We start from the raw sequence: 10163 nt of genomic DNA on the forward strand, positions 1-10163 counted from the left end.
CGCCACAATATTGGAGGAGACTTACGAAGAACACCCAGGCATGCACGAGTTGACAGACGGAGAGAGAAAAATGATCGCACTGTTATTTTTAAATCAAAATAATTTAAAATATGGTTCGGATGCCTGGAAAATCACAATGAAGGAGGGAAGGTTGGCGGGAGGATTAAAATAGGAATTCTATATGACCTAACTGTGTCCTTTGATAAATACAGAATTATTATACATCTTTTAGTAAATATAATATTCAAGGTATGTCTTTTGATAAATTGTCGAAAAAAAGTACATGTCGGAGTAACCTAGACTACTGCTCTCTCTTTTTTCCGCTCGTTCTCGCCCAGATGAAAAAAGCAAATAAATGTAATCACTATTTCAAAGATGAGTACTCGTTGTGATTTACATATAAGTGGATATCGGAGTGTAAATTTCTTGTGTACCTCACCCCATTCACCATTTGCCCTTTCTGCTGCTACCGGGATTTATCTTCCTTGTGATGATCTTGATTGGGTGCGAATGAGGACGTTGGGACAAGATTTCACCTTTTGCAACCAGATTGAAAAAGGAAATCTCACGAGACTATCTGAGATGTTACATTTACAGCTAGAACGCGGGATCAAACTTTCTGTCGGGATTGGATACGGCGGGGCGCTGGGGCGAGCGATTTCAGCAACCAGATCGAAAAAGAAATCTCGGCACTATTCCCAAGGCCCGTGATTTACGCCGGGGCGCCGGGGGCGAGCGTCCTACGGCTAGTGGTCGCCGGATGCGGCGGCGAGTCCGATGGCTTCGGAGATCGAGGTGGTGGACGAGGGGGCCGAGGTCACGGGAGGAGCAGCGCCCGGCGGGAGCGGACGAGGAGTCTTCCAGGAATGACGTGCACATTGCAGCTGCGTACGGCGATCTGGAGAAACTCCAGCGCCTGGTGGAGGCGGAGAGGGTGCTCCGTCTCCGAGCCGGACGGGGCCAGGTACTACTGCGCCCTCCAGTGGGCGGCTCTCAACAACCGCACCGCCGCCGTCCAATACATCATCTAGGTATTCCTCTGCCGCCTGAGTAAAATTAGGGTGTTTTCTCTTCTGGTTCTCGAAACCTCTAATTCCCGTGATGGATTGTTCCCCCTTTGTCCCCTGTGGGATGGAGTTATTGCGCTTTTATTGACCTTTGAGTTTCTGTCAGATTAAAAGCTAATTTTTGTTGTTTGGATCAGCATAGCGGAGATGCAAACGCCACTGACAACACGCGGCAAACAGCACTCCCATTGGAGTGCAGTGCGAGGACACATCCAGGTGCTCGAATTGATGTATCAGGCCTGTTTCTCCTCATGATTACCGTGAACAAAATCGTGACTTGTTAACAGCACTTCATATTTGTTCTTGTCTGATCAAACAACAGCGAGATGGCAATCACTCTTCCCTAGTGTGTGTCAAACAACTCGACTTCAAGATGTTTGTGCCAAATTTATCTATTTTGTTCGTCTGAAGTCTATATTGGCCTTCCATAGACTTATCTGTGGTTTGATGTTTGCACAATCTTCAACCAGTTTGCATGAATGAGCTTTTGTTTAAATGAAACTTCCTTGTACATCTTGTTCTCTTAACCTATTTCCCCTAATTTGATCCTTGATCAATATGATTTCCTCATTCACGTTTCATTCATTGGAGATCTTCATGAACTAGGTGCTTTCTTTCCATATTGAAATTTTCAGAACAAGAAATGCCGACCAGTAAGCTAGGTACTTTCTTTCCACATCCTTGATCAATATGATTCATCTTTGCTATTTGTGCTTATAGGAACCTTTACTAAAGACAGAATTAAATCACCCTGCACTGTTGGCTGGAAATTGGTCCCAGCTGTGTGCAACATGCAAGGTAAATCTTTTTTTGTGTGCATCGAGGCAAACTGACTCCGTTTATCATTTTTCGGTTGCATTTGATTTAGCTGGTTTGAATTGATACTCAGATTGTCAGGCCAGTACGCGCGAAGCATTGTTCCACTTGCGATCCTTGCGTCGAACAGTTTGATCATCATTGTCCTTGGGTATCTAATTGTAATGGCAAGGTCCTTTACACTCTTTTAGTTTTTTCTTTTTTCCGAGCTCTATCATAGTGTTATTCATGCGATAAATGATCATTAATCTGCAGAGAAATAAGTGGGACTTCTTGATGCTTCTCCTTCTTAAAGTTTCTGCTATGATTATTACTGGTTTAGTTGCCATTACAAGTATGTCTCTTGCAGTAGGCTTTCTTTTAAGCTTCGTACGAGATACAGTGGCATGCTCACTGAGAGGAACACTACCAATCCTGCAGGAATAGTGAGGGATCCTTCCGTGCCTTCTTTAGGTGGATGGTCGAGTCATAATACAACAGAGCATCCAAGAGCCGTAGCATTTCTAGTAATGGACCATTTTCTTTTCTTCGGAGTGGCGGTTTTACTTTTGTCCAAGCATCCCAGGTATGTCTCTCCTCCACTTCGCGGAAAAGTGATTTCTTTTTGGATTCTACACCATACCATGACAATCTTAGAATCACATAAATTGTCATTTCCTTTACATTATGCATAACGATAAAGGGCTAGAGAAAGGTCAGATCACATTGGTTCTATTGTATACAGTCTTGTCTTGTATTTTGCAAGAGGTTGTTATTGTAATTTGAATCTGTAATTTTAAGATCATATGGTAGTAACTTTACCGTTGCGCCAATGCTCATCTTGAAAACAGGTTTTGTTGCAATTCTACGAATTCTCAAAATCATAAACGACTATAAAAAAATATAATTATTTCTAGCACCAGCTTCTTAGTTATTGCCTTGTGGGTTCTCCTCAAATGAAGTCGTTAGCTGACATGATTTTAAGAATTCGTTAGAATCACATAGCTTTTTGTTTTTCTTCTAGTCGAGGTTTGCGGGCAGATGAACTGTACAACGTTCTTCGATCTGTTGCTTTAGATAACCCGAAGAGAACCTATATCTCACCATTTGCTGCAGCCAACATTATTTCTTGTCTTCCAGATCTCGTGGAACATAACAGCCAATGAAATGGCAAATGCTAGGAGATACAGCTATCTTAGAGGGCCAGACGGGCAGTTCAGAAACCCGTATGATCATGGAAAACTGCTCGGATTTCCTTTTCAAAGGATACAATGAAGATCAGGAGCTGAAGGAACAGACACCGCCATCCGAAGAGACGGGGATGACTCAGATGACCGGAAACTTGAATTTGCAGAACGGAGAGCTGCATCAAGTAAATGGACATGGCGACGGTCATGTCTGTGTCGATGTTCAAGTCAATGGGCACGATAATCCCTCCAAGTGTTGCAATGACAGAAGCAAGAGTGACAGCATGCCTCTCGGGCTTGGCTCGGGCCTCGGTGGTCGAAACAATCGGCACAACTTGAGGATTCTTCCATTGTGATGCTAAATGCTGCAGGAGCTTCAACTTCCTCTTCATCATGATCACAACTATTGAAATGGTTTGTTGCATTCTTGAGGGAGTCTAGATCATTGTCTTAGACTATTGTATCATCTGGAAGCAGTTTTGCCTTATTCTTTGAACTCATGGGTGTTCCGCCGAACGATAAGATTGTTTATGCCAAAGAACATTCTCGGATAAGAATGGATATAGTTGAGAGGAAAAGGAATCATCACTTCCCTTCTTAACATTAGATTGTATAACTGTCTAAATTTAAAACAAAAACTTCATCCACATAATCCTTAAGACATATTTGTTTTACCGAATGCAAATGAACATCTACTTATATTCACAAGCCACATGTATACATAATCCTGAAAACTTACTCCACCAATTTGTAAGTGGACAAGAAGAATTTTTTTCAAGATTTTCTCAAACATTTTTCTTTTAGCAAAACAATACAAACCTGTAGCACTGGCTCAAAACAAATCAAATCATCCTCCTTTATAGAGATTTAATATTTAGTCATTAGTTTCTGGAGGGAGATTGCTTCACTTGATGGAAGTTGTGGATTAATTCCTGGCAAATAGAAGGCACCAACAATGTCTCTCTATCTGCACAGTTTATGAATAATATTAGCTGAAAATAAAATGATGTAATTAATACATTGATTAATCCTTTTGTTTTTATGAAGATCAAATATTTTACTATATAAAAATAAATTTATTTATTTATTTTTTAAAAAATGCAGACCTTTTGCGCTTGCTCTTTAGAGAAGTTGATGAAGAGGGATTGCTATGCCAGTTCCTCTTCCTCTGGTTGATGAACCAATTATTAATCTGCTTTAGCTGCAATCCTGTTTCTTGCACTAATCTTGCTTTGTCATCCTCCTACATTAGTGGAATAGAGATGAAATTATGGAAAATTAATGTATCGCTAGTAAAAAGACCTCTGTGAACCGACTCGATTTGATCTGAAGACTTCAATTTTCCACATGGTTCTATGTCAATGAAATAGAGATTAGCTAATGTCTCAATCATTTACAGTGAGTTAGCTTCATTGATTGGATTTGAAAGCTTGAAGTTCTCTCATAGAGATGAAACAAATGTCTCATTCATTTATGATGAGTTATCCTTTGTTTCACTCCAAAAGAACCTCGCAAACTGACTTAATTGGATCCGAAAACTTACCGTTGGATATGGCCACTTGGAGTGGGACTGCCACCAAGCTTTCAGCATAGAAGTGCTATCACCTGGCAGTTTCCCAGCTCTTCTCTTGCGAAGAATCTCGTCTCTGATGTCTATAATCTTATCCTTGTACCCCTACAACACAAACAACAAGAAAATTAGTATAGATACAGTTTCTGATCCTGCAAAGAGCTCTTAGTCAATGAATCTACCTGTTTTAGCTCAAGTTTCAGTTCCTGTCTAACTCGTTCCATTAGGCCTCTTTCACTCTCTGTTGGAACAAGTGGGCCAAATCCCATGTTGTCTGGTCCATCAAAGCTTCCATCAAACAGATTTGTTTCACTATCGACCTGATCGTCGTCGTCATCGTTATCAGACATAGTTGCACCTGTTCCTTCCCCAGGAGAAACACCTGTTGCATTTGCCATAGTTGAACATTCATGATATAAACATTTAGGCCCTATCAGCATGTATCCTTGCAGTGATTCAAATCATCATCATGAAGTCAATATCTAACCTATCTAATAAGGGCTGGTTACAAGATAGTGGTGTAACTTCAAGAGTTTTATGAATTAAAGATGACGTTGGACACTTTTCTAAATAACTTATATTTTTGGATTATTGTGAACCAATCAAATCATAAGAAAAAAGATGACCATATTTAAATTATAGCAAACCAAAAAAATCTTGATGAATTTTATGAACTAAAGATAATGACGGATACTTTTCCTAATAACTTGAATTTTTGGAGTATAGTGAACCATCAACCCATAAGGTCAAAAAAATTGATAGAATTAAAGAGTTTTGGATATATCCCACTAAATAGGGTCAACTATATGTATCCTATTATGCCATTAGCTTTGATCCTCTACAAGATTCTTATCTATATTAAATAATTTTTTATTATTTTATTGTTGCTATCTCTCTTTCTCGATTAATGTATAAATAGATTCAATATTAAAAAAGTTAAATTTATTAGACTAGTGAAAGGTGTAAAAGATAAATATAATTTGCATAGAGCTAAACACAGAGGGATTCATCTGGTTGATCCTAAAAGTTGGGATGAACAAAGCTTCATGATGATAAACTAGCAACAAAAGAGTTATGCTAGCATTTTTCTTCCTCAGCTCCCCAGTAAGGAGTCACTAGATGAAAGGAAAAGAGAAAGAAAGATCAAAAAGCCACCACAGACCCTCTTTTTGCTCACTTAGAGAACCCTCAACCCAAGTGTTGAACAAGAACCCCATCTTGCTCTTCTTCGAGAGCTCTCATTTCACTCCTCTTTATGTTTATGGAATTCTAAACCTGTGCCAGTCAACAAAGGTATAGTCCGACTCCATCTAGGAGGATAAGACTTGGTTACTATTGTTGTTGTTGCTAGTTAACAAAGGGGGAAAGATGGGCTTTGTGCTAGTACCCCTGCGTGAGCAGAGTACATTCCATGACAACTATTTTGATGAGAAACTTAAGAAATTATCAAGTCTAGACAAAGATGAAGCAATAATTATATGGAATCAGGATTTATTAAGAAGATAGGACAAATACCTGTCAAGCTTTGAAGTGCTTGCTCAAGCTCCCAACAAGCCATCACTGCCTCCATCGCATGCACGCGTACATGCTGCTGAAGCTGTTCTTTGAAGGAGCAAAGCAGCAAGACGTAGTGTGTCTAACCAAACCATCAAATGTTTGTTTCAGGCATCAGGAATCAATTTTCAATACAAAGAACCAAGCAAAAAGACCAAGTACTTGAGCAAATGATGGCAGAAGAAAGGTAGAAGGTCGCATCTTCTTAGGGAAAAGTTTGAGCAGGATAATAAATAATTGATCAATTTTAGAAGGATGTCAGACAAAGTGGCAGACAACATAAGGAAGAAGAAATCTTGTGCTTCCTTTTCATTTCTCAATCTTCAGCTAAAAAATGAATTTAAAAATAGTTATAAGAAAAATTATGGAGAGATTGCTAAGCAAATCCTCATCTGAAGCGAGCATATCAAAAGTACAGATATCGTGACGTAGAACCCAAGATGCGATTGGGAGCTCCTCTTTTTGAAATTTTTTATTGTGATTGAGATGAATGAACACTTTTCGGCTCATCTCCAGATCAAGTTCGTAACGAGAAACGAATTAAAAAGAGGCGAGAAATCAGCGCAAGAAGCCAAAGAAGCCAAAGGAGTTGGATTGGGGGAGGGAGAAGAATCGACGGAGTGATGAATCGCTGGAGTTATTACCATGAACTGGTCGAGCTCCTTGTCGTCGCCGAGCATGTGGCCGCCGTTGCCGAGCACCGAGTACTTGGACACCACGTGCTGCGATTGGGCGAGCTGAGCGTCGATCCGGGGCAGCTGGTCCACCGGCGTCGCGATCCTCAGGCACGCGACATGCGCCGACAGGAGCTGCTCGTACAAGGGGTGCCCCAAGATCTCCGCCTTGTACCTCGCGTTCTGCCACGTCCCCTCCCCGGAAGCCGCCTCCGCGATCTCCCCGCGCGCGCCAGAGATCCCCGCGGCGTCGCTCGCTGGGGCGGGGACGTCGTCGTCGCCGTCGCCGCCGTCGCGATGCAAGATCGGGGGGCGAGGGAACCAGTGTCCCGCGGACACGGAGGATTCGGAGGCGGTCTGGAGGTGCAGGAAGCTCCCGTCGCCGAAGGGCTGCCCGGTATCCGGTCGGACAATTCCGCTGTTGAGCCACGTGGGCCCGGCGCCCTTCACGAGGCGGTGGAGCTCCTTCCCGCCCTCGTCGTCCTTCACGGATCCACCGGCATCGCGAACGGAAAAATGGTGCATCGCTGTCCTGAGCACTGCCGATCCGTCGCCTCCCCCCAGCTGATGCTGCTGCGCCTCTGCCGCGTATGGCAACGCCGTCAGCTCCCGCGGCAGTTGGTTGTGGTACGCCATCGAAGACTCCTCCGCCGCCTCTTCCGGAACCCAATCCGAAGCGTACTAATCGATAAAGGAGAAGCAGAAGGAGGAGGAGGAGAAGGAGGAAGGAGGAAGAGGAAGACGAAGGCAAAGCGACGACGAAAGAAACTACAAGTAGAAGTCACTTTCCCACGGGAGGAAACTTCTCTTTGCCCCCCAAACGTTACCAGAATTTCAAACGCCTCCCTAGAACCATTAAACCAAGGTGGCAAAATAGAGTTCCTAATGATTATAATAGTTTTTTAAAAAATAAACGGCATTTTAATAATTTTAAATATTTAAAGATATCTTTAAAAATGTTATGATATTTTAAGGAAAAAGACAAATTGGATATATAATAATTTTTTATTTAAAAAAAAATCAATCTCTAATCAAATTTAAACCGTCAAATAAAAAAATAAACTTAAATAATTTTAATAAATTCGATGGGAAAACTGCAATTTCCCCCGCCAAGAAATCTCTCTATTTAATTTCTCAATCAAATCCTAATCGATCACTAAGTATCCGCCAGAGCGACGATCCGACCGTAGCTTGCCCGCTTCTCCAGATCAAACGGCCAGTACATCGACACGACGTGAACTTGGCTGATAATGGAAGACGCGTTGGGGAGAAGGTGGGCCAATGCACGTACTCCACGTGTGTATACGGCGGTATGACCGGCGTGGTCTGTTGCGCCGCCGGTTCGCGACACGGCTTTTGGTGACCTGTGCTTTCTATGCTTCATACCTTGGAATTGAAATTTGAACCGGAAATTAATTTAATTATTAATATTTGAGCGAATTTCATTTATTAATATTTTTTAATTATTTATAAGAAAGAACGAAATAAATTGGGGAGAGGGTGGTTGTTGGTCCCCCTTTAACGCCGCGTTTTCTAATACCGTTAGCTGACGGTTGCTTATCATTTTAGGCATCCATTATTATATAGCAAAAGAAAATATCTTTAAAAATAAAATAAAATATTTTATATATTCGGAAAATACTATTATTATTATTAAACATTTTAATTTTATGAAGCACATGTAATTATTGAAATTACTTTCCATATTTTGTCCAATATTCTCAAATTGTAGGACCGTTATGTGAAGCCGGTGGCGGTGTAGCGGCGTTACGTTATTGGGGGACCACGACGCAGCGGAAGTTGTGGTCCTGGTCCCGGGCACTACGCTAGAGGTCGCAAGGTGTGGGTCCCGTGAGGTCCCCGCGTTCACATGTGGTTTTGATTCGTCCACGTGGCTGCACACTCAACGCAACAAGAGAGTTCACCCTCACCCACGCATCCCTACTCACACCTACTGAAGCAATAAAATAATAATATATTCTTTATGTAATAATTTTTAAATATTTTTCGAGCGAGAAAGAGATAACGTCAACCTGAAGCACGTGGGTTGACTCACAGTAATTCGAAGTCAAATTAAAAAATATACCTATTGACTATGACTAATAATCTATTTCTACTTCTCTCTTCTTCAATATAGTGCTGTACCTATTTTACCCTTGATCATTGTATAATTGACTTGAAATTCTAATAGGGGAAGAGTAATTTACAAACTTGAATTTAATTCATATTTTTTATAAAAATAAAAAAAAAATCATTTAGAAAAGCTGGAAACTAAGTATTTTATCCATAAAATAAATCTAAGAAGGATTTTTCCTTTTTAAATGAAATAAAGTGAAATAGTCATCCTTTCGACCATCTTTAATCTTTCAATTAGGGATGGTAATAGACGAGGTTTGAATTAGATTTTATATCCTCCATCTTTATTCTTAGCTAGTATATTCATCCTCTTCCTCGTCTCATTAGATTTTCAACTTTCATCTTTATTTTCATTCTCATATCCATCAGGATTAGATATTCATGCTGATGTAGGGATAAAGGGAGCTCACTAAGTGTGAGCGAAAGACGGTAACAACAGCCAACGTGAAAATCAAAGTCAAGCTGATCAAAGGAAGGAAACCGCTGACTCACTAAAGTCGTCCAAACGGATGACAACAAGTCGTGTAGGCATGAAGGATCCGATTGGCACGGAAGCTCATTTGAGCAGATTGCTCATTCGACTGACACGACTATAGAGAGGACACCAGATGCTCACAATACCAAATGAATGCTTGTTCGATCGAACCGCCTGTCTAGCCAAGCACGGGACGACCTACTGAGTTGAGCGACTACGGAGAAGAACAGCCATGAGCGATCGGGAGGGGAATCCTGGCCGAGCGGCTCCCCCGCTCGACCAACAGGGGGACCCCTTTCATATATCATTATATCATTCCGGGAGTTAGTGCCACCGATAAGGGGGCATGATCAACAAATAAATCGTACGACGGAAACTTCTACTGTTATGTCAGAGATTTGGATGCCTTGTTAAAGAATGATGTCAGAGACACTTTTCTTATATGTCTTTTCATAAAACAATTGGGAAAACATGTACACGCCTTGAGAAGCGTATACATCTGCCACTAGAGCACTGTATAAAGGAGGCTCCATACACTAGCGGAGGTATGTGTTATTTGTGATTGAGCTTCTGTTGTTGCTACAGTTCCTTGCCGTCTTTTCTACTATTCCAAGACTGACTTGAGCGTTGGAGGGCCAACGCAGGGAACCCCTTCCCTGACCCGACATTGACATTCTTTGTGTTACACATTGGAGCGGAGTCTAC

The 10163-nt window shown here is 41.5% G+C and overlaps 1 protein-coding gene and 1 pseudogene across 1 annotated transcript; one reads left to right on the top strand and one right to left on the bottom strand.

Annotated features, from left to right (window-relative positions):
• Window positions 1–262: 262 nt before the first annotated feature.
• LOC122047672 lies at window positions 263–3620 on the top strand (annotated as a pseudogene).
• A 50-nt stretch (window positions 3621–3670) lies between these two features.
• LOC122047671 (homeobox protein knotted-1-like 13) lies at window positions 3671–7593 on the bottom strand. Its single transcript, XM_042609097.1, has 6 exons — window positions 6818–7593; window positions 6135–6255; window positions 4802–5001; window positions 4593–4724; window positions 4156–4292; window positions 3671–4016 (listed from the first exon to the last, which is right to left on the bottom strand). The coding sequence occupies exons 1-6, from the start codon at window positions 7481–7483 to the stop codon at window positions 4013–4015; spliced, it is 1260 nt and encodes a 419-aa protein (XP_042465031.1). The 5' UTR covers window positions 7484–7593; the 3' UTR covers window positions 3671–4012.
• Between the last annotated feature and the right edge of the window lie 2570 nt (window positions 7594–10163).

This window comes from Zingiber officinale, chromosome 2B (genome assembly GCF_018446385.1).
Source record: "Zingiber officinale cultivar Zhangliang chromosome 2B, Zo_v1.1, whole genome shotgun sequence".
NCBI classification, from domain to species: Eukaryota; Viridiplantae; Streptophyta; class Magnoliopsida; order Zingiberales; family Zingiberaceae; genus Zingiber; species Zingiber officinale.

Excerpts from the sequence above, each read along its gene's own strand:
- LOC122047671 (XM_042609097.1), bottom strand. The coding sequence starts at position 7,483 with ATGGCGTACCACAACCAACTGCCGCGGGAGCTGACGGCGTTGCCATAC. Across the intron at positions 4,725-4,801 it reads TGAAACTTGAGCTAAAACAG|GGGTACAAGGATAAGATTAT; the intron begins GTAGATTCATTG and ends TTTGTGTTGTAG. Across the intron at positions 4,293-4,592 it reads CCAAGTGGCCATATCCAACG|GAGGATGACAAAGCAAGATT; the intron begins GTAAGTTTTCGG and ends CCACTAATGTAG.